The 12,914-nt window shown below is 57.7% G+C and overlaps 1 protein-coding gene across 6 annotated transcripts in view; it reads left to right on the top strand.

Moving 5' to 3' along the window:
- DGCR2 (DiGeorge syndrome critical region gene 2) overlaps window positions 1-9,087 on the top strand; it is a 90,772-nt gene extending 81,685 nt beyond the window's left edge. For 4 of the 6 annotated variants that reach the window (XM_044920866.1, XM_044920865.1, XM_044920864.1 and 1 more), the window contains 3 exons: window positions 3,254-3,406; window positions 4,418-4,654; window positions 6,127-9,087. In XM_044920866.1, the coding sequence (XP_044776801.1) occupies window positions 3,254-3,406; window positions 4,418-4,654; window positions 6,127-6,383 (647 nt within the window). In that variant the 3' untranslated portion in view covers window positions 6,384-9,087. Of the gene's footprint in view, window positions 1-3,226; window positions 3,407-4,417; window positions 4,655-6,126 lie in introns of all 6 variants that reach the window. The other 2 variants (XM_044920862.1, XM_044920861.1) reach the window with 1 other exon arrangement.
- The last annotated feature ends 3,827 nt before the right edge of the window (window positions 9,088-12,914 follow it).

The raw sequence follows: 12,914 nt of genomic DNA, 5'->3' as shown, positions 1-12,914 counted from the left end.
ACAACAGATGTTGGCGGGGATGCGGAGAAAGGGGAACCCTCCTACACTGTTGGTGGGAATGCAAGCTGGTGCAGCCACTCTGGAAAACTGTATGGAGGTTCCTCAAAAAGTTGAAAATAGAGCTACCATATGATCCAGCAATTGCACTACTAAGTATTTACCCCAAAGATACAAAAGTAGGAATCTGAAGGGGTACGTGCACCCTGATGTTTATAGCAGCAATGTCCACAATAGCCAAACTGTGGAAGGAGCCAAGATGTCCATCGACAGATGAATGGATAAAGAAGAGGTGGTATATATATACAATGGAATATTATGCAGCCATCAAAAGGAATGAGATCTTGCCATTTGCAACGACGTGGATGGAACTGGAGGGTATTATGTTGAGCGAAATAAGTCAAACAGAGAAAGACATGTATCATATGATCTCACTGATATGAGGAATTCTTAATCTCAGGAAACAAACTGAGGGTTGCTGGAGTGGGGGGTGGGGTGGGAGGGATGGGGTGACTGGGTGATAGACACTGGGGAGGGTATGTGCTCTGGTAAGCGCTGTGAATTGTGCAAGACTGTTGAATCTCAGATCTGTACCTCTGAAACAAATAATGCAATATATGTTAAGAAAAAAAAAAAGAAGAAGGTAGCGGGACGGGAAGAATGAAGGGGGGGAAATCGGAGGGTTAGACGAACCATGAGAGACAATGGACTCTGAAGGACAGACAGGGTTCTAGAGGGGAGGGGGGTGGGAGGATGGGTTAGCCTGGTGGTGGGTATTGAGGAGGGCACATTCTGCATGGAGCACTGGGTGTTATGCACAAACAATGAATCATGGAACACTTCATCTAAAACTAATGATGTAATGTATGGGGATTAACATGAGAATTAAAAAAAAAAGATAACTGAATTATATAAGAAAAAAGATAAATGAAAACATATGTTCACAAAACCTCATACACAGATGTTTACACCAGCATTATTTATAATAGCCAAAAAATGGAACCAACCCAAATGTCCATCAGCTGATTAATGGGTAACCAAAATGTAGCCTATCCATACAATGGAATATTATCTGGTCATAAAAAATAATGAAGTGTTGACACATGGTACAACATGGATAAATCTTGGCACTATCATGCTAAGTGAAAGAAGCCAGTCACAAAGACCACATATTCTGTGTTTTCATCTAAATGTTGTTGACTGGGGTTGGTGTCGGGGTGGGAGGGAAACAGGGAATGTTTCCTCAATGGGACTAGGTTTGTTTTTGGGGTGATGAAAATGTTCTAAAATTGGTTGTGGTGATTGCTGCATAACTCTGTAATATACAAAAATGATTAAATATACTAAAGTATGATTAGATTGTACACTTTAAATGGGTAAATTGTAAGGCATGTGAATTATTTACTAAAGCTGTTACCAAAAGATAATATAAAGTTAAACCTGCAAAAAAAAAAAAAAAAAGAACAAATGATGCTGGAACAATTGGGCATTCATATGCAAATATATATATATACACACATATACCTTTAACTACATATCTTACTATGTATAAAAATTAACTCAAAATGGTCATAGACCTAACTGTAAAACCTTAAATTGTAAAATTCCTAGGAGAAAATATATGCTCTAAAAAAAAGAACATAGAAACCATAGAAAAATCTTTGTGACCTTGGGATAGACAACACTTGTAGCTAACCAGTCATGGTGTGAGTCCCCAGGGGCCCAAGAGTTGCCTTCTGGCTCCTAGGACAGTGCTGTCTTCTCTGTGTCTGACAAAGTGTGTGCAGGTGGCTTTCTTCTAGGGGATGCTTCTTCCTTCCTGGTAATCACCATGGAGGGATGGTCAGGGACCTTGACTGTGTCCTTGGGTTCATTTTGGAAATGATTAATAAGAGTCATTGCAAAGGGACTGCTGCTTTAGGTGCCCCCTTGGGACTCTGAGCTGGCCAGCAATGAACAGACATGTCAGCAGCCCCCTGAGCTGACAGACTTCCTCCCACAGACAGAGACAAAATGTTCCCTTGAGACTGGAAGAGGATCAGAGGCACCACAAAAGCAGCTAATTGGTGAGAGGACGTATCCTTTCCACATATTTACTTCCCAAGGGTTGTCAGCAATAAGTGCAGCTTTGAGGGAAGCTCTCTGGCCCTGTAGGAAGAGGGCAAGAATGAGCTTGGACCATCTGCATTGGTGTGGAGCAGGCTGGGCCAGCAGAAGGAGTAGAAGGGCCCTGGGAACCCGGCCTTTCACATGGAATCCATGTTGGCCATGAAGTGTCTCCTTGGGGCTGGTGGTTGGGGAACCTGCCCACATGGCTGTCACGGAGTTGAAAGTCAACAGTCCTTGGCCCTTCCACCCATGTGGAGTCCTGCTTCCAGTGGCTACCAGTCACTCTCCCCCCCACTGAGGCTCCCCGTGGCCTTCCCTCTGGGCTGTGGAGGCAGGGATTCCCGGGACCACTTCCTGGTTCTGTGTTTCTGTGGCTTGGCACGAGTGGCCCGTCTCACCTCGGTGAGAGCCCCTGGAGAGGTCTGTCCCACTGTTGGCACTCAGCCAGTGCAAGTTCTCTTCCCTCACTCCTCATCCCATGATCATCTGTGCTCCCCCTGCAGCAGGTCCACGGCAGGTACCTAACAAACACTGGTGGGGACCAGGGCAAGGCAGGGTGTCTCCATGTGGGCCCTGTCAACATTTGGGGCTCAGCACTGTGATGTGGGCCCTTCTTGTGCTCAGCAGGATGTTGAGCAGCATCCCTGGCCTTTACCCACTAGATGCCAGGAGTGCCTGCACCCTCGAGGGGTTGATGGTGACCCAAAGTGTCTCCAGACATTGCCCACTGTTCCCTGGGAGTGACAGAGTCCCCCAGGTGAGCATCCCTGGTCTAGGGTCCAGGAGCTTGGTCACATAGGCCTGATTTTGTACTGTGTGGTTGGGGGCACAGGGGCCCATAACAAAGCTTCTTAGGCAGAAGGGGTGCATCACATGGAACTAGTGCTAGGCTGGAAGGTAAAATATTTTTCCTGGCTGATGATTTGCTTCTCTCCTTTGGTGTTATCACAGTATGCATGACTCTGAGCTGTTTCATTTCTGCCATCTCTCCTGAGATCGTCAAGTGCAGGGAATCAGGAAGCAAGTTGCCTTTTCCACATAACCGCTTGGTGGTGAAAGGCTGTCGCCTTCCCATAGCACTAAGTGCCTGGGGGGTCAGGCTCTCCTTTTCGGAAAACAGCCGGTTTCCTTCCTCCCCTTGTACCAGATGGCAACAGCCTGTTCGACTCCATGGCCAGTGGGATGCGTCTGATCGTTAGCTGCATCTCCTCCTTCCTCATCCTGTCACTGCTGCTTTTCATGGTCCACCGGCTTCGCCAGAGGCGGCGGGAACGCATTGAGTCCCTGATTGGAGCCAACTGTGAGTGTGCCTGGCCCTGCCTGTGACAGCCACAGTGGAGGTCCCACTCCAGGCTGTGTCCCCTGTGGGGCAGGAGGCACAGGAAGCGGGAAGGGGCAAGGAGGACAGAGGGGATGTTGATAGGGATGCCCCAGCGTGTCCCCGTCCCACCCACTCACCTGCTCCTGGGCTGAGCACACACCTGGGCAACCAGGGGAACTGTCCTGGGGACCTGAAATCAAGCCCTGGATGTGTGGAGGAAGGGACGCACCCTCAATGCCAGCCGCCCCCAGGCTCCTCGGCCCTCCAGGCCTTGAAGCAGGACCCGCAGCTGGCGCTGGGTGTTCAGATCGGGGATGGTACCTTTCCCGGCAGCCTAGACCATGAGTGGGCCACCTGCCGGGGGCAGAGGGCGCAGCGCAGCCGACACCCCGAGCAGCTGTTAGGCAGCTTACGGTGTGCCTTGCTTTCCTCAGCCCGAGTCCTCTGCAGCGAGCGCCCTTGCCCTCAGTAGAGCGGCGGGAGTCGCTCCCTGTCTTAGCGAGCAAGCCAGGCCCCCAGCACCAAGTCCCCTGGTCCCTGTGGGCAGCGATGGGGTTGCAGACCCCGAGGGCTCGAGGGCTCCAATTCAAGGTGGCCGGAATGCTGAGGGACCGTGCCGGCTGCAGTCGGGGGCCTCATGGCCCTGAGAGGCAGCCCAGTCCTTCCCCAGACCCTCAGTCTCAGCAGGCCAGCTACAGACACCCTCAGCTGGAGGGGTGTGGTGACGGCGGGGCGGCCGATGTGGCAGGAAGTAGTGATGGCTTGCACGTGGGTGAGGGCCAGGCGTGCACTGAAGGAGGGGGTCCGGGTGAGAGATTCAGGGCTCTCGTGTGGGCAGCTGGGCACACGAGTGTGACAGTCGGGATGCCTGATCCCTTGGCCTGGGGGTGGCAGGTCCAGCCTCGGGAGGGGGTGGGTGACTCGGGGGCTGAGCCGTGCATCTTTGAGTGACATGGCTCTGTTGGCTTGTCTCTCCCTGCGGTTGCCTAGTGCACCACTTCAACCTCGGCCGGAGGATCCCCGGCTTTGATTATGGCCCAGACGGGTTCGGGACCGGCCTCACACCACTACACCTTTCTGATGACGGGGAAGGTGGCACGTTCCACTTCCACGACCCTCCGCCTCCCTACACCGCATACAAGTACCCAGACATCGACCAGCCTGATGATCCGCCGCCGCCCTATGAGGCCTCCGTCAACCCTGACAGCGTGTTCTACGACCCCGCAGGTGCTTCCCCCCCAGGGACAAGGGGGCAGCACGTCACTAACCAGGGGCTCGGTGGTCCTCCTCCCCAGTCCATGAGGCCCTGAACCTCCACTTCTTCCTGGCCTTCTGCTTTCCCCTTGAGTTTCCCTTCAGGTGGAAGGAACCACCGTCTGTCGGTAGGTGGGCTCTTCCCAGGGTTGCCTGTGCAGATGAGCACACCTTCCTCCCGTGAACACCTGTTAGCAAGCAGCCCTTGGGGCACACGCAGCTGGGCTCTGCGGAGAGCTGGGGAGCCGGGTGCTGGTGGCTGTGGGGTCAGGGCGAGCCCAGAGCTGCAGGGGGCCACCCAGAGCCAAATGCCCGGCCATAAAGGCACATGTGTACGTGTGGTGAGCTGAAGAGACGCCATCATGACGTTCCCTCCTGTCTGGAAGCAGTTCTGTGAAGAAAGCGCTGGTTCTGTGATGTTGGCCCGATGACTTGAATCTGCTGTCCATCTGACACCGTGGAAGCTCATTCCTCCCAGGGCCGTGTAGCACAGAGGGAATGCCGGGTGCCTCACCCGCTGCCTGGCTTGTCCCTGTGCCTGGTGTGCAGCTCAGGCGTCCCGTCCCGTTTGCCGGTGTGTTAACACGGTCTCACACACACGACCCCCTGTGGTACACCAGCGGGCAGTGCCCTCCTCCAAGATGGCCAGTTCCCTGCACACCCACGTACCCCAGCAGAACGGGGGTCATGGGGCCAGCAGTGCTGTGTTCACTGGGACCGAGACTGCCCCTCTGTGGTCTGTGGGCAAGACCTGGATTTGACCCCTGCGCACACGGATTGCCCGTCTGCTGTCGGGGGGGTTCAGGGTAGAACAGGCTTCCTGCCAGGGATGCCGCCGGGGGGCAGCAGGTCCCAGATGCCTGCATGGAGCCGGCTTTAAGGGAGCACATGCTCCCCAGGGCAGGGTAACAGGACTGCTGAGCCTGGGGGAAGCCAGCCAGCGGAAAGGGGCACGCTGGGCCCCCACGCCCCAAGCTTTCGGAGAGGGCCTGGGTAATAAGGAGCAGGCACACTGAGGGGAGTGGGCTGCCACAAAGCTTCCCTCAAACCAGGGATTTCTGCAGACCCCTGTGAGGTGTGCGGAGCTGCCTGCCATGGCCCTGCCTCCTGCATTCTCATCCCTGTATTTCAGCCACGGCCTGGCCGCCGCCAGCCCAGTAACCCCCTCACGTCACGGGAGCCCTGCTTTGATTCCCACCAAGTCTGAGAGGATTTTTCCTCTCCCCTGACTTTGTTCTGCCGACTGTCAAAGTATGTCCAGCTCATAGCTGTACCCCTGTACCTTCCCCCCCCCTTGCAAAGGTGAGGGGTGAACACCGCTTTCCCCCACTCCCACCATAGTGGGAGCGTTCAGACAGGAGGAGCGTCCCCTGGTTCTGTCCAGCCCACCCTCTTCCCCTGGGCCAGACGCACCATCCTGCTGACACCCTTCTGTCTCCTTGCAGACGACGATGCCTTTGAGCCAGCAGAGGCCAGGCCGCCCACCCCAGGGGATGGTAGCGGTGAAGGTGTATCCCCCCGGCGCCTGGAGCACCCTCTGCCCGCCGCAGGGGCCTCTCTGGCCGACCTGGAAGACTCAGCCGACAGCAGCAGTGCCCTGCTTGTACCCCCTGACCCTGGCCAGAGCGGGAGCACCGCGGCCACAGAGGTGCTGCCGGGGGGCGGCTGCCACAGCCGCAGTTCCCTCAGTACCGTGGTGTAGAGGACGGCCCGGCCCACGGCCCTGATGGGCAGAGAGTACCTTTTTGCTGTCTTGCTGTCAAGAAGACCTTGATCCCCACGGGAGACTTACAGGGCCCTTGAGTGAGCCTGGACCCAGCTGCACGGCCACACACCCACCGATGGCGTGCGTGTGCACGCACACAGACCGCACTGGCCTCCCGAGGGAGCAGACACCTGCACCGGGTCTCCTGGAGGGCTCCAGAAACATGCATAGCTGTCGGGCCCTGTCTGTTTCTTTTCAAATGGCAGAAGAATGGCGAAGTTCGTTCAGACCACACGTTTCAGAAGTAGGGAACAAAGGGCACTGTGGGCAGGGGCAGGGGCCAAACCACACCTGGCTTTGGTGGGCTTGCTGGCCGCAGCATGCCGTCCAGAGGAGCCTGCCAAACGGCCACCGAGCCCCAGCTGCCAGGAGGCGGGAGGGGCGCTTCCAGGCACTGCTGTGTTTGTGGACTGTCAGTGTTGTCCGGGCACTTGGTCTGCCTCAGGGTAGACGGCCTTGGAGGTTACACAGTGACTGCTCTGAGGATCCCCCCCACCCCAGCTGTGAACATCAAGGGTGACCCTGCCCCGGGCTGGGGGCTGTCCTGGACCGCTGGTGCCCGAGGCCCTGAGAAGGGGGTCATGGAAGGAGGTTGAACTCTCCACTGCGAATCCCAGTTCTGTGCCAGGAGGCCCTGGCCCCACCCTGTCATTTTTCTCCCCAGCATTGCTGTGCATGGCTCCCCCAAGAGGCAGCCCTGGAGTTGGGCCAAGACCCTTAGCCAGGCATGAGTGTTCTGGCCCTGGATCCTCTGTTGGGGGTTGGGGGCTAAGCCGGCTCCTGTCTGCTACCCTCTGGAGCCCCCAGTCCTGTTGAATTTGCCCCTGGGCCTGGCCTGCCCCTCACCCCATTTGTTTGTGCCATAAGGGGTTCTTTCTTTGGGGGGAGGGGTGGCTGAAATGAAAGCCCCGGGCTGTGTCCATCTCCTGAAAGTCCACTTGCACACTGTCACCACTGGGGCCGAGTGCCCAGTGGCCACATGCCACCTTCCCGTGCTCCTCAGCAGCTTGGGGTGCGGGGTACCCTGCCCAGGGGCCTTTGGACGAAGCGACCCTATTGCCTGCTCCTGGGCAGTGGTCTCGTCTCCTGACACGGGGCTTTTAGCATTTCTGAGGTTTGGAGATTAAGCGGGTTCTGTGCGATTTTTAGCACATCCATATCTTTTCTACGTTGAATGTCTGGATCTTTTCCTTTTGTGTGTGCGTGTGTATCTGTGTGTGTGTGTACATATGTGTCCAAGTTTTGCAGGTGGTGGCGGTACACCGGAACTCGGGCATGAGGCCCCAGTTTCCCAGGCCAGCCGTGGCCTCGGGGCTGGCACTGAGGCACGGCCAGGTCTGCACCTCCACCCCTGAGGTGGAGGCCGAGAGCATGGAGCCCTGCTCCTGGTCCCCCGTGGAGCCTTTCCAGACCAGCATGCACTGACTGGAGGGCTGACTAGAATTGGGTGCTTCTGTGGGGCTTTGTGGTGACAGACCTCGGTGGCACGTTCTCACACTCTCCCATTGGAAACCCGTTGTGTTCTTCCAGTATGGAATGCGATTTTTGAGTTGCCCTACAGAACTGTCATCCCCCGAGCCCGCCAGAGGTGTAAATTCTGAACAGCCTGTCCAGGATCACAGGATCCAGAGTGCTGGAGGCAGGCCTCAGGCAGGTGGGCTGCGTGCCACACAGGCCTGAGCTCCCCTTGCCAAAGGACTGCTACTTCGAGAAAGGCCTCCTGGGCCCATGTGGCCCACGCCGGCGGCTGAAGACAGCAGGAAGCGTATTGGGCCACCAGCGTGCTGGGCTCCGGGCAGCTGAGGGCTAGAGAGCAATCACGGGTCTTACTGGTGCCAGGTGAGTGTCCTGAGCGTGTCTGCTTTGGAGTGACCACCACAGCGGAGCACAGAGGGCCCTGACTTCTACAGCTGAGAGGCCTTCACAGCTCCCATGTCTCTGGCCCCACATCTCAGAACCATGTGTAGAGGGCAGGACGGTTGGCACAAGGTGCATGGGACTGGGGAACTCCCTCTGGAGACCGAAGGACTGCTGGAGCCAATTAGGCACGCGGGAGGCATCGAGGAGAGAGGGACCTGAGACGCTGGGCCTGCTTCTGGACCGGCCCGGGCTCTGTCCCAGCACCAGGGTGCTCAGCCCACCGGTGTCCGTGGGCTGGGCAGAAGGCCCGCGAGCAGTGCTGCTCCAGACCCCTGCCCGCTGTGTCTGCAGGAGTTGGTGCCCGGGAGCTGACCTCTGCTGGACAGCGGTTCTGAGGGGAACAAGGTGGGGAGCTGGGGTCTGCCTGGCTGGCCTTGGCCTCCTGTCCAGTTGCCACCCTATGTAAGATCTGACTGTGCTCTACGGTCCAATGAAGAATCCCGAGGCCAGCCCTAACTGAGACTCTCGTGCTCCTGGGAGAGACTGGGCCCCCAGAGGTACAGGCCAAGCTCTTGGGAGGGGCCTCCTCCCCCCGGGGGCCTGACTTACCTGGTGGAGGAAGGAGTCGATACTGTACATTGTCTCGATGCCTGTTTTTTGTTTTTCTTTCACTAAGGGTTTTTAGTTTGGGGTTACTTTTGGTTGGGTTGGCACTAATCCTTTTCTTAAGATGCTGTGAGAACCATTTCGTCCAAATGCCAAATAAATTTGTGTTCTGGAAGAGGCATGGTCAGTCCTTGGTGTGACCCAAGTGGGGACAGGAGGCTCCAGCCAAGTCAGGGCTGCGAGCCACAGTGGTGGGGATGGGTGGAGGGAGGGGTCGGAGCATCTGGGCAAGCCAGGCCAGGCGCAGGGCTCCAAGATGCCCCTGTTCCTTCTGTTCTCTCACCATGGCCCTCTCAGGAATTTCCCAGTTTGTGATAGAGGAACAAAGGGGTGCCCAGGGGACTCAGCCTCTAACCCAGCATCGTGGCAGTTGGCTCCAGACCAGGCATTGGGGGCCCAGGGACTGGATGGGTGAGGGGCCAGGGTTAGGAAAGGAACAGGGAGTCCCTTGGTTGGGATAGGAGTTTTGAGGACAGGTCCCTCATTCCTGAACACACCTGCTGGGGTGGTGAGGGGTCCTGAGGGCCATCAGCATTGCTGACAATGCCCCTTCCCTAAAGAAAAGAGCCTGGCCCTCTGGAGGTTGGAAAGAGGTTATCACCCCACCTCACCGCCCTCCCTTCACCCCACTGGCCCAGTCGTGCTCAAATCCACAGGCACACACATGCCCAGATACAGAGCTCTTTCCAAACTGTCACCTTCCTGGTTACACCCAGGGACAGAGAAATCAGCCCCACTTTCCAGGAGAGCAAACTGAGGGAACTGAGGCTCAGGCCACGGTCTGGGGTGAGGGCCTCAGGAGCTGCTGCAGAAGCCTGAAGTCCCCACCTAGGGGGTGGAGGAAGAGTGGGAGAGCTGAGGCTTCCCAGATGGTGGGATGATCCCCCAAAGGAAGGCTTGCCCCAGGTGTGCAGGGGGGGGAACACCTATACAAGAGAGTCTATGGTCTTTTTTTTTTTTTTAAGATTATTTATTTGAGAGAGCGAGAATGAGAGAGAGAGAGTACATGAGAGGGGGGTGGGTGATAGGGAGAAGCAGGCTCCTCGCCGAGCAGGGAGCCCGATGCGGGACTCGATCCCGGGACTCCAGGATCATGACCTGAGCCGAAGGCAGTAGCTTAACCAACTGAGCCACCCAGGAGCCCAAGAGAGGCTATGGTCTTGGGGCAGGGAGTGGTACCAGGCCCACAAAAGGGAAGGACACCCTCCCACCCCAGCCTCAAAAGCCAAGAGCACTGGGATTCAAGGTGCCCTCCTCTTTGATCTTCTGTCCTTGCCTGGTGGCCTTGGCATGTCACTCCTGGCCCCCAGCCTCCATTTCCTCATCTTTAAATGGGCATCGTAGCACCACCCCCAGGAATTGAGAGAATCCACTTAAAGTGCTTTGCTCCAGTGAGTGCCAGCGATTGTTGCTGGCACGCAGCCACAGCCCTGGCATCGGGGCCTGTGCCTGGTGATCTCAGACCTCTGTCTTCCCTGCCTGTGGCCCGGCCTGGACACCACCCCTCAGAGCCTCTCTGCAGGGGCCGGCCAGGGAGCCCACAAGACTTAGCCATGCCCCTAGCCCGCCCCGCTAACAAACAGCCACCTCGCCTGCCCACTGTCCTCTGGCACTTTCCAGCCCTCTGGAGTCAGTGGCTGCAGCAGCAGGGCCCCGGGCTTTGCACTCGCCTTCCTCACCGGGCCACTGGTGGTGTGCGGGGACACAGAGGGCGAGCACCTGGACCCTGCCGTCCGTTCTGGAATCTACGCTCCCTCGTAGCTCCCCCTTTTCCTGTTAAACCCTGCCACTGCGGGGTTTCCTTGGGGAATGAGATGTTGGGGTCTGGGACAGAAGAGCAGGGTCTGTGCTAGCCTCCTCTGGCCTAAGGCCTGCGCCCCCATTCTTGGACCCTGGCTGGGCTGGAGCTCGGAGAGGACCCAGATGACTGTGCCTCATCTCAGTCCCCTGTCCGCTGTCCGAAGGCACCCAGTGCTAAGACTCCCAGGACCCGAAGTGTGGTGAGGACAGAGTGTCGTGTGAGGCTGTGGGAGATGTCTTTGTCCTGGGACCACTAGACAGTCTGGTGCTAGCATGACCCAAAAACAGTGTGCATGCTGAGCTGCTGTGGTCTCTGCAGGTTTCTGTCTGGGGTCCTGGGTCACAGTGGCTGTCTGGGCACCAGGCGGCACGCGCGTGACCATCCCCCTACATGAGCGTCCGGGTCTGCTGCTGGTGTGACCTCCAGTCCTGCCACATGTGCCAAGCTGTTCGTATCGCTGGGGCCTGCAAGCCAGTCAGTGTGGCCAGCCCATGTGTGAGCAGGTGGTACCGGTGACCAGTGTGGGACCAGCTTGGGACCCTTGTGCCAGGAGACCGTTCTACCCCCGGAAGTTCCCTGCGGGGCAGGCTACCTGCAGGCGACTGTTAGAGTATAGCCCAGCCCAGGTGGCGCCTCCCTGTGTGAGAGTGTTGCAAACATTGTGGTCTGGCCAGGTCAGGGTGTGTGCGGCAGTTGTGACCTGTCTAGGTGTGCGGTGGGGGGGGGAGGGGGGAGGGATGAGCTTCTTGAGGCTGGGAAATTCTCTGTATGTGTGGGAAGGAGCACTGCCTTCCTCCTGTGTACCCCCAAGTTGCCTCCCTGATCCCCCCACAGATCTCTGGCTTTGTTCCCTCAGGCCCCACCCACTGGATGGAGATGGCCTTTGCTTGTGGGGGCCCAGCCCAGTCCCCCATCAACATTGACCTTCACCTAGTCCAGCAGGACCCCACCCTGGGACCTTTCATCTTCCAAGGCTACAACTCAGCACCTCCAGGCCCATGGATCCTGGAAAATGATGGCCATACAGGTCAGTACCCTGGGACTAGGACACCCCCCAGACAGGAGCAGGAACCCACCTGGGAGTGGGAACTACCCACCCCTCCCCGCACACACACACAGGAATCAAAACCTCCACAGTCAGCACAGGAACATCCACACATGTTGGTAAAGACACCCCCAACAGGGGTCATGCACCCCCGTATACAGGTGTCAGGACCCCCCTAACAATAGCAATCAGCCATTGCCCCTAGGACCAGAAGTCAGAGCCCTGTCCCCCCTCCCTGCCCAGCATCAGGATGCCTCAGAAGTCATCACAACCCCCAATATCACACATAGCTGTGGTGGGTCAAAACTCAAGTCACAGGGGGGCCACTCTCTCCCCCGTCCTTGCAGGGTAGGTTATTAGCTCTGCAGTCTGCTGACCCGCAGAGGGGCCTGGACACCAAATGAGGTCCTGATTCCATGGAAGCCCAGCCAGGGAGCAGATGGGCCCGAGGGGACCTGTGCTGGCACCCTGGGCCCTAATAGCACAAGGGTGGGCAGGTGGGGGGAAAGAGACAGTCACGCGCTCCCCTACCCTCAGTGCTGCTCTGCATGGACACTGGCCCGCAGAGCTGTCTGGGGATTCGGGGCGCCGGGCTGCCCCTGCCTGCCTACCGCGCCCTGCAGCTGCACTTCCACTGGGGGGGCCCTGGGCGAGGAGGCTCGGAGCACAGCCTGGATGGGCAGTGCCGCCCCCTGGAGCTGGGCTTGGGCATGGGGTAGGGTGGTGGGAGTGCCCCGTGGGAGGGGCAGCTGGTACCTCTCACGATCTGTGCCTCTCCAGATGCACGTGCTCCACATGAGCACGAGGTACCAGAGCCTGGGGGAGGCGCGAAGTCACCCTGATGGGCTGGCCTTGCTGGCGGTGCTGTTGGTGGTGAGGGAGGGTCATGTGACTCCCGGCAGTGAGGGAGGGACAGAGGAGCTCTGTGACTCCTTGTGCTTCCCAGAAAGAGGTCTGCAAAGCAGGGCAGCGTGGGCCTGTCCATGGAGTCTTGGTGGAGCTGTTGGGGGAGTGCACAGGGTTTGTAGGATTTAAAGCGTTCTGTGGGAGGATGGGGACCAGCCAGAGGTCCTGGAGCTGCGGGGTCAGTGGGGGG

This window comes from Neomonachus schauinslandi, chromosome 14 (genome assembly GCF_002201575.2).
Source record: "Neomonachus schauinslandi chromosome 14, ASM220157v2, whole genome shotgun sequence".
In the NCBI taxonomy this organism is placed as follows: Eukaryota; Metazoa; Chordata; class Mammalia; order Carnivora; family Phocidae; genus Neomonachus; species Neomonachus schauinslandi.
This window is presented reverse-complemented; position numbering and strand designations above follow the sequence as displayed.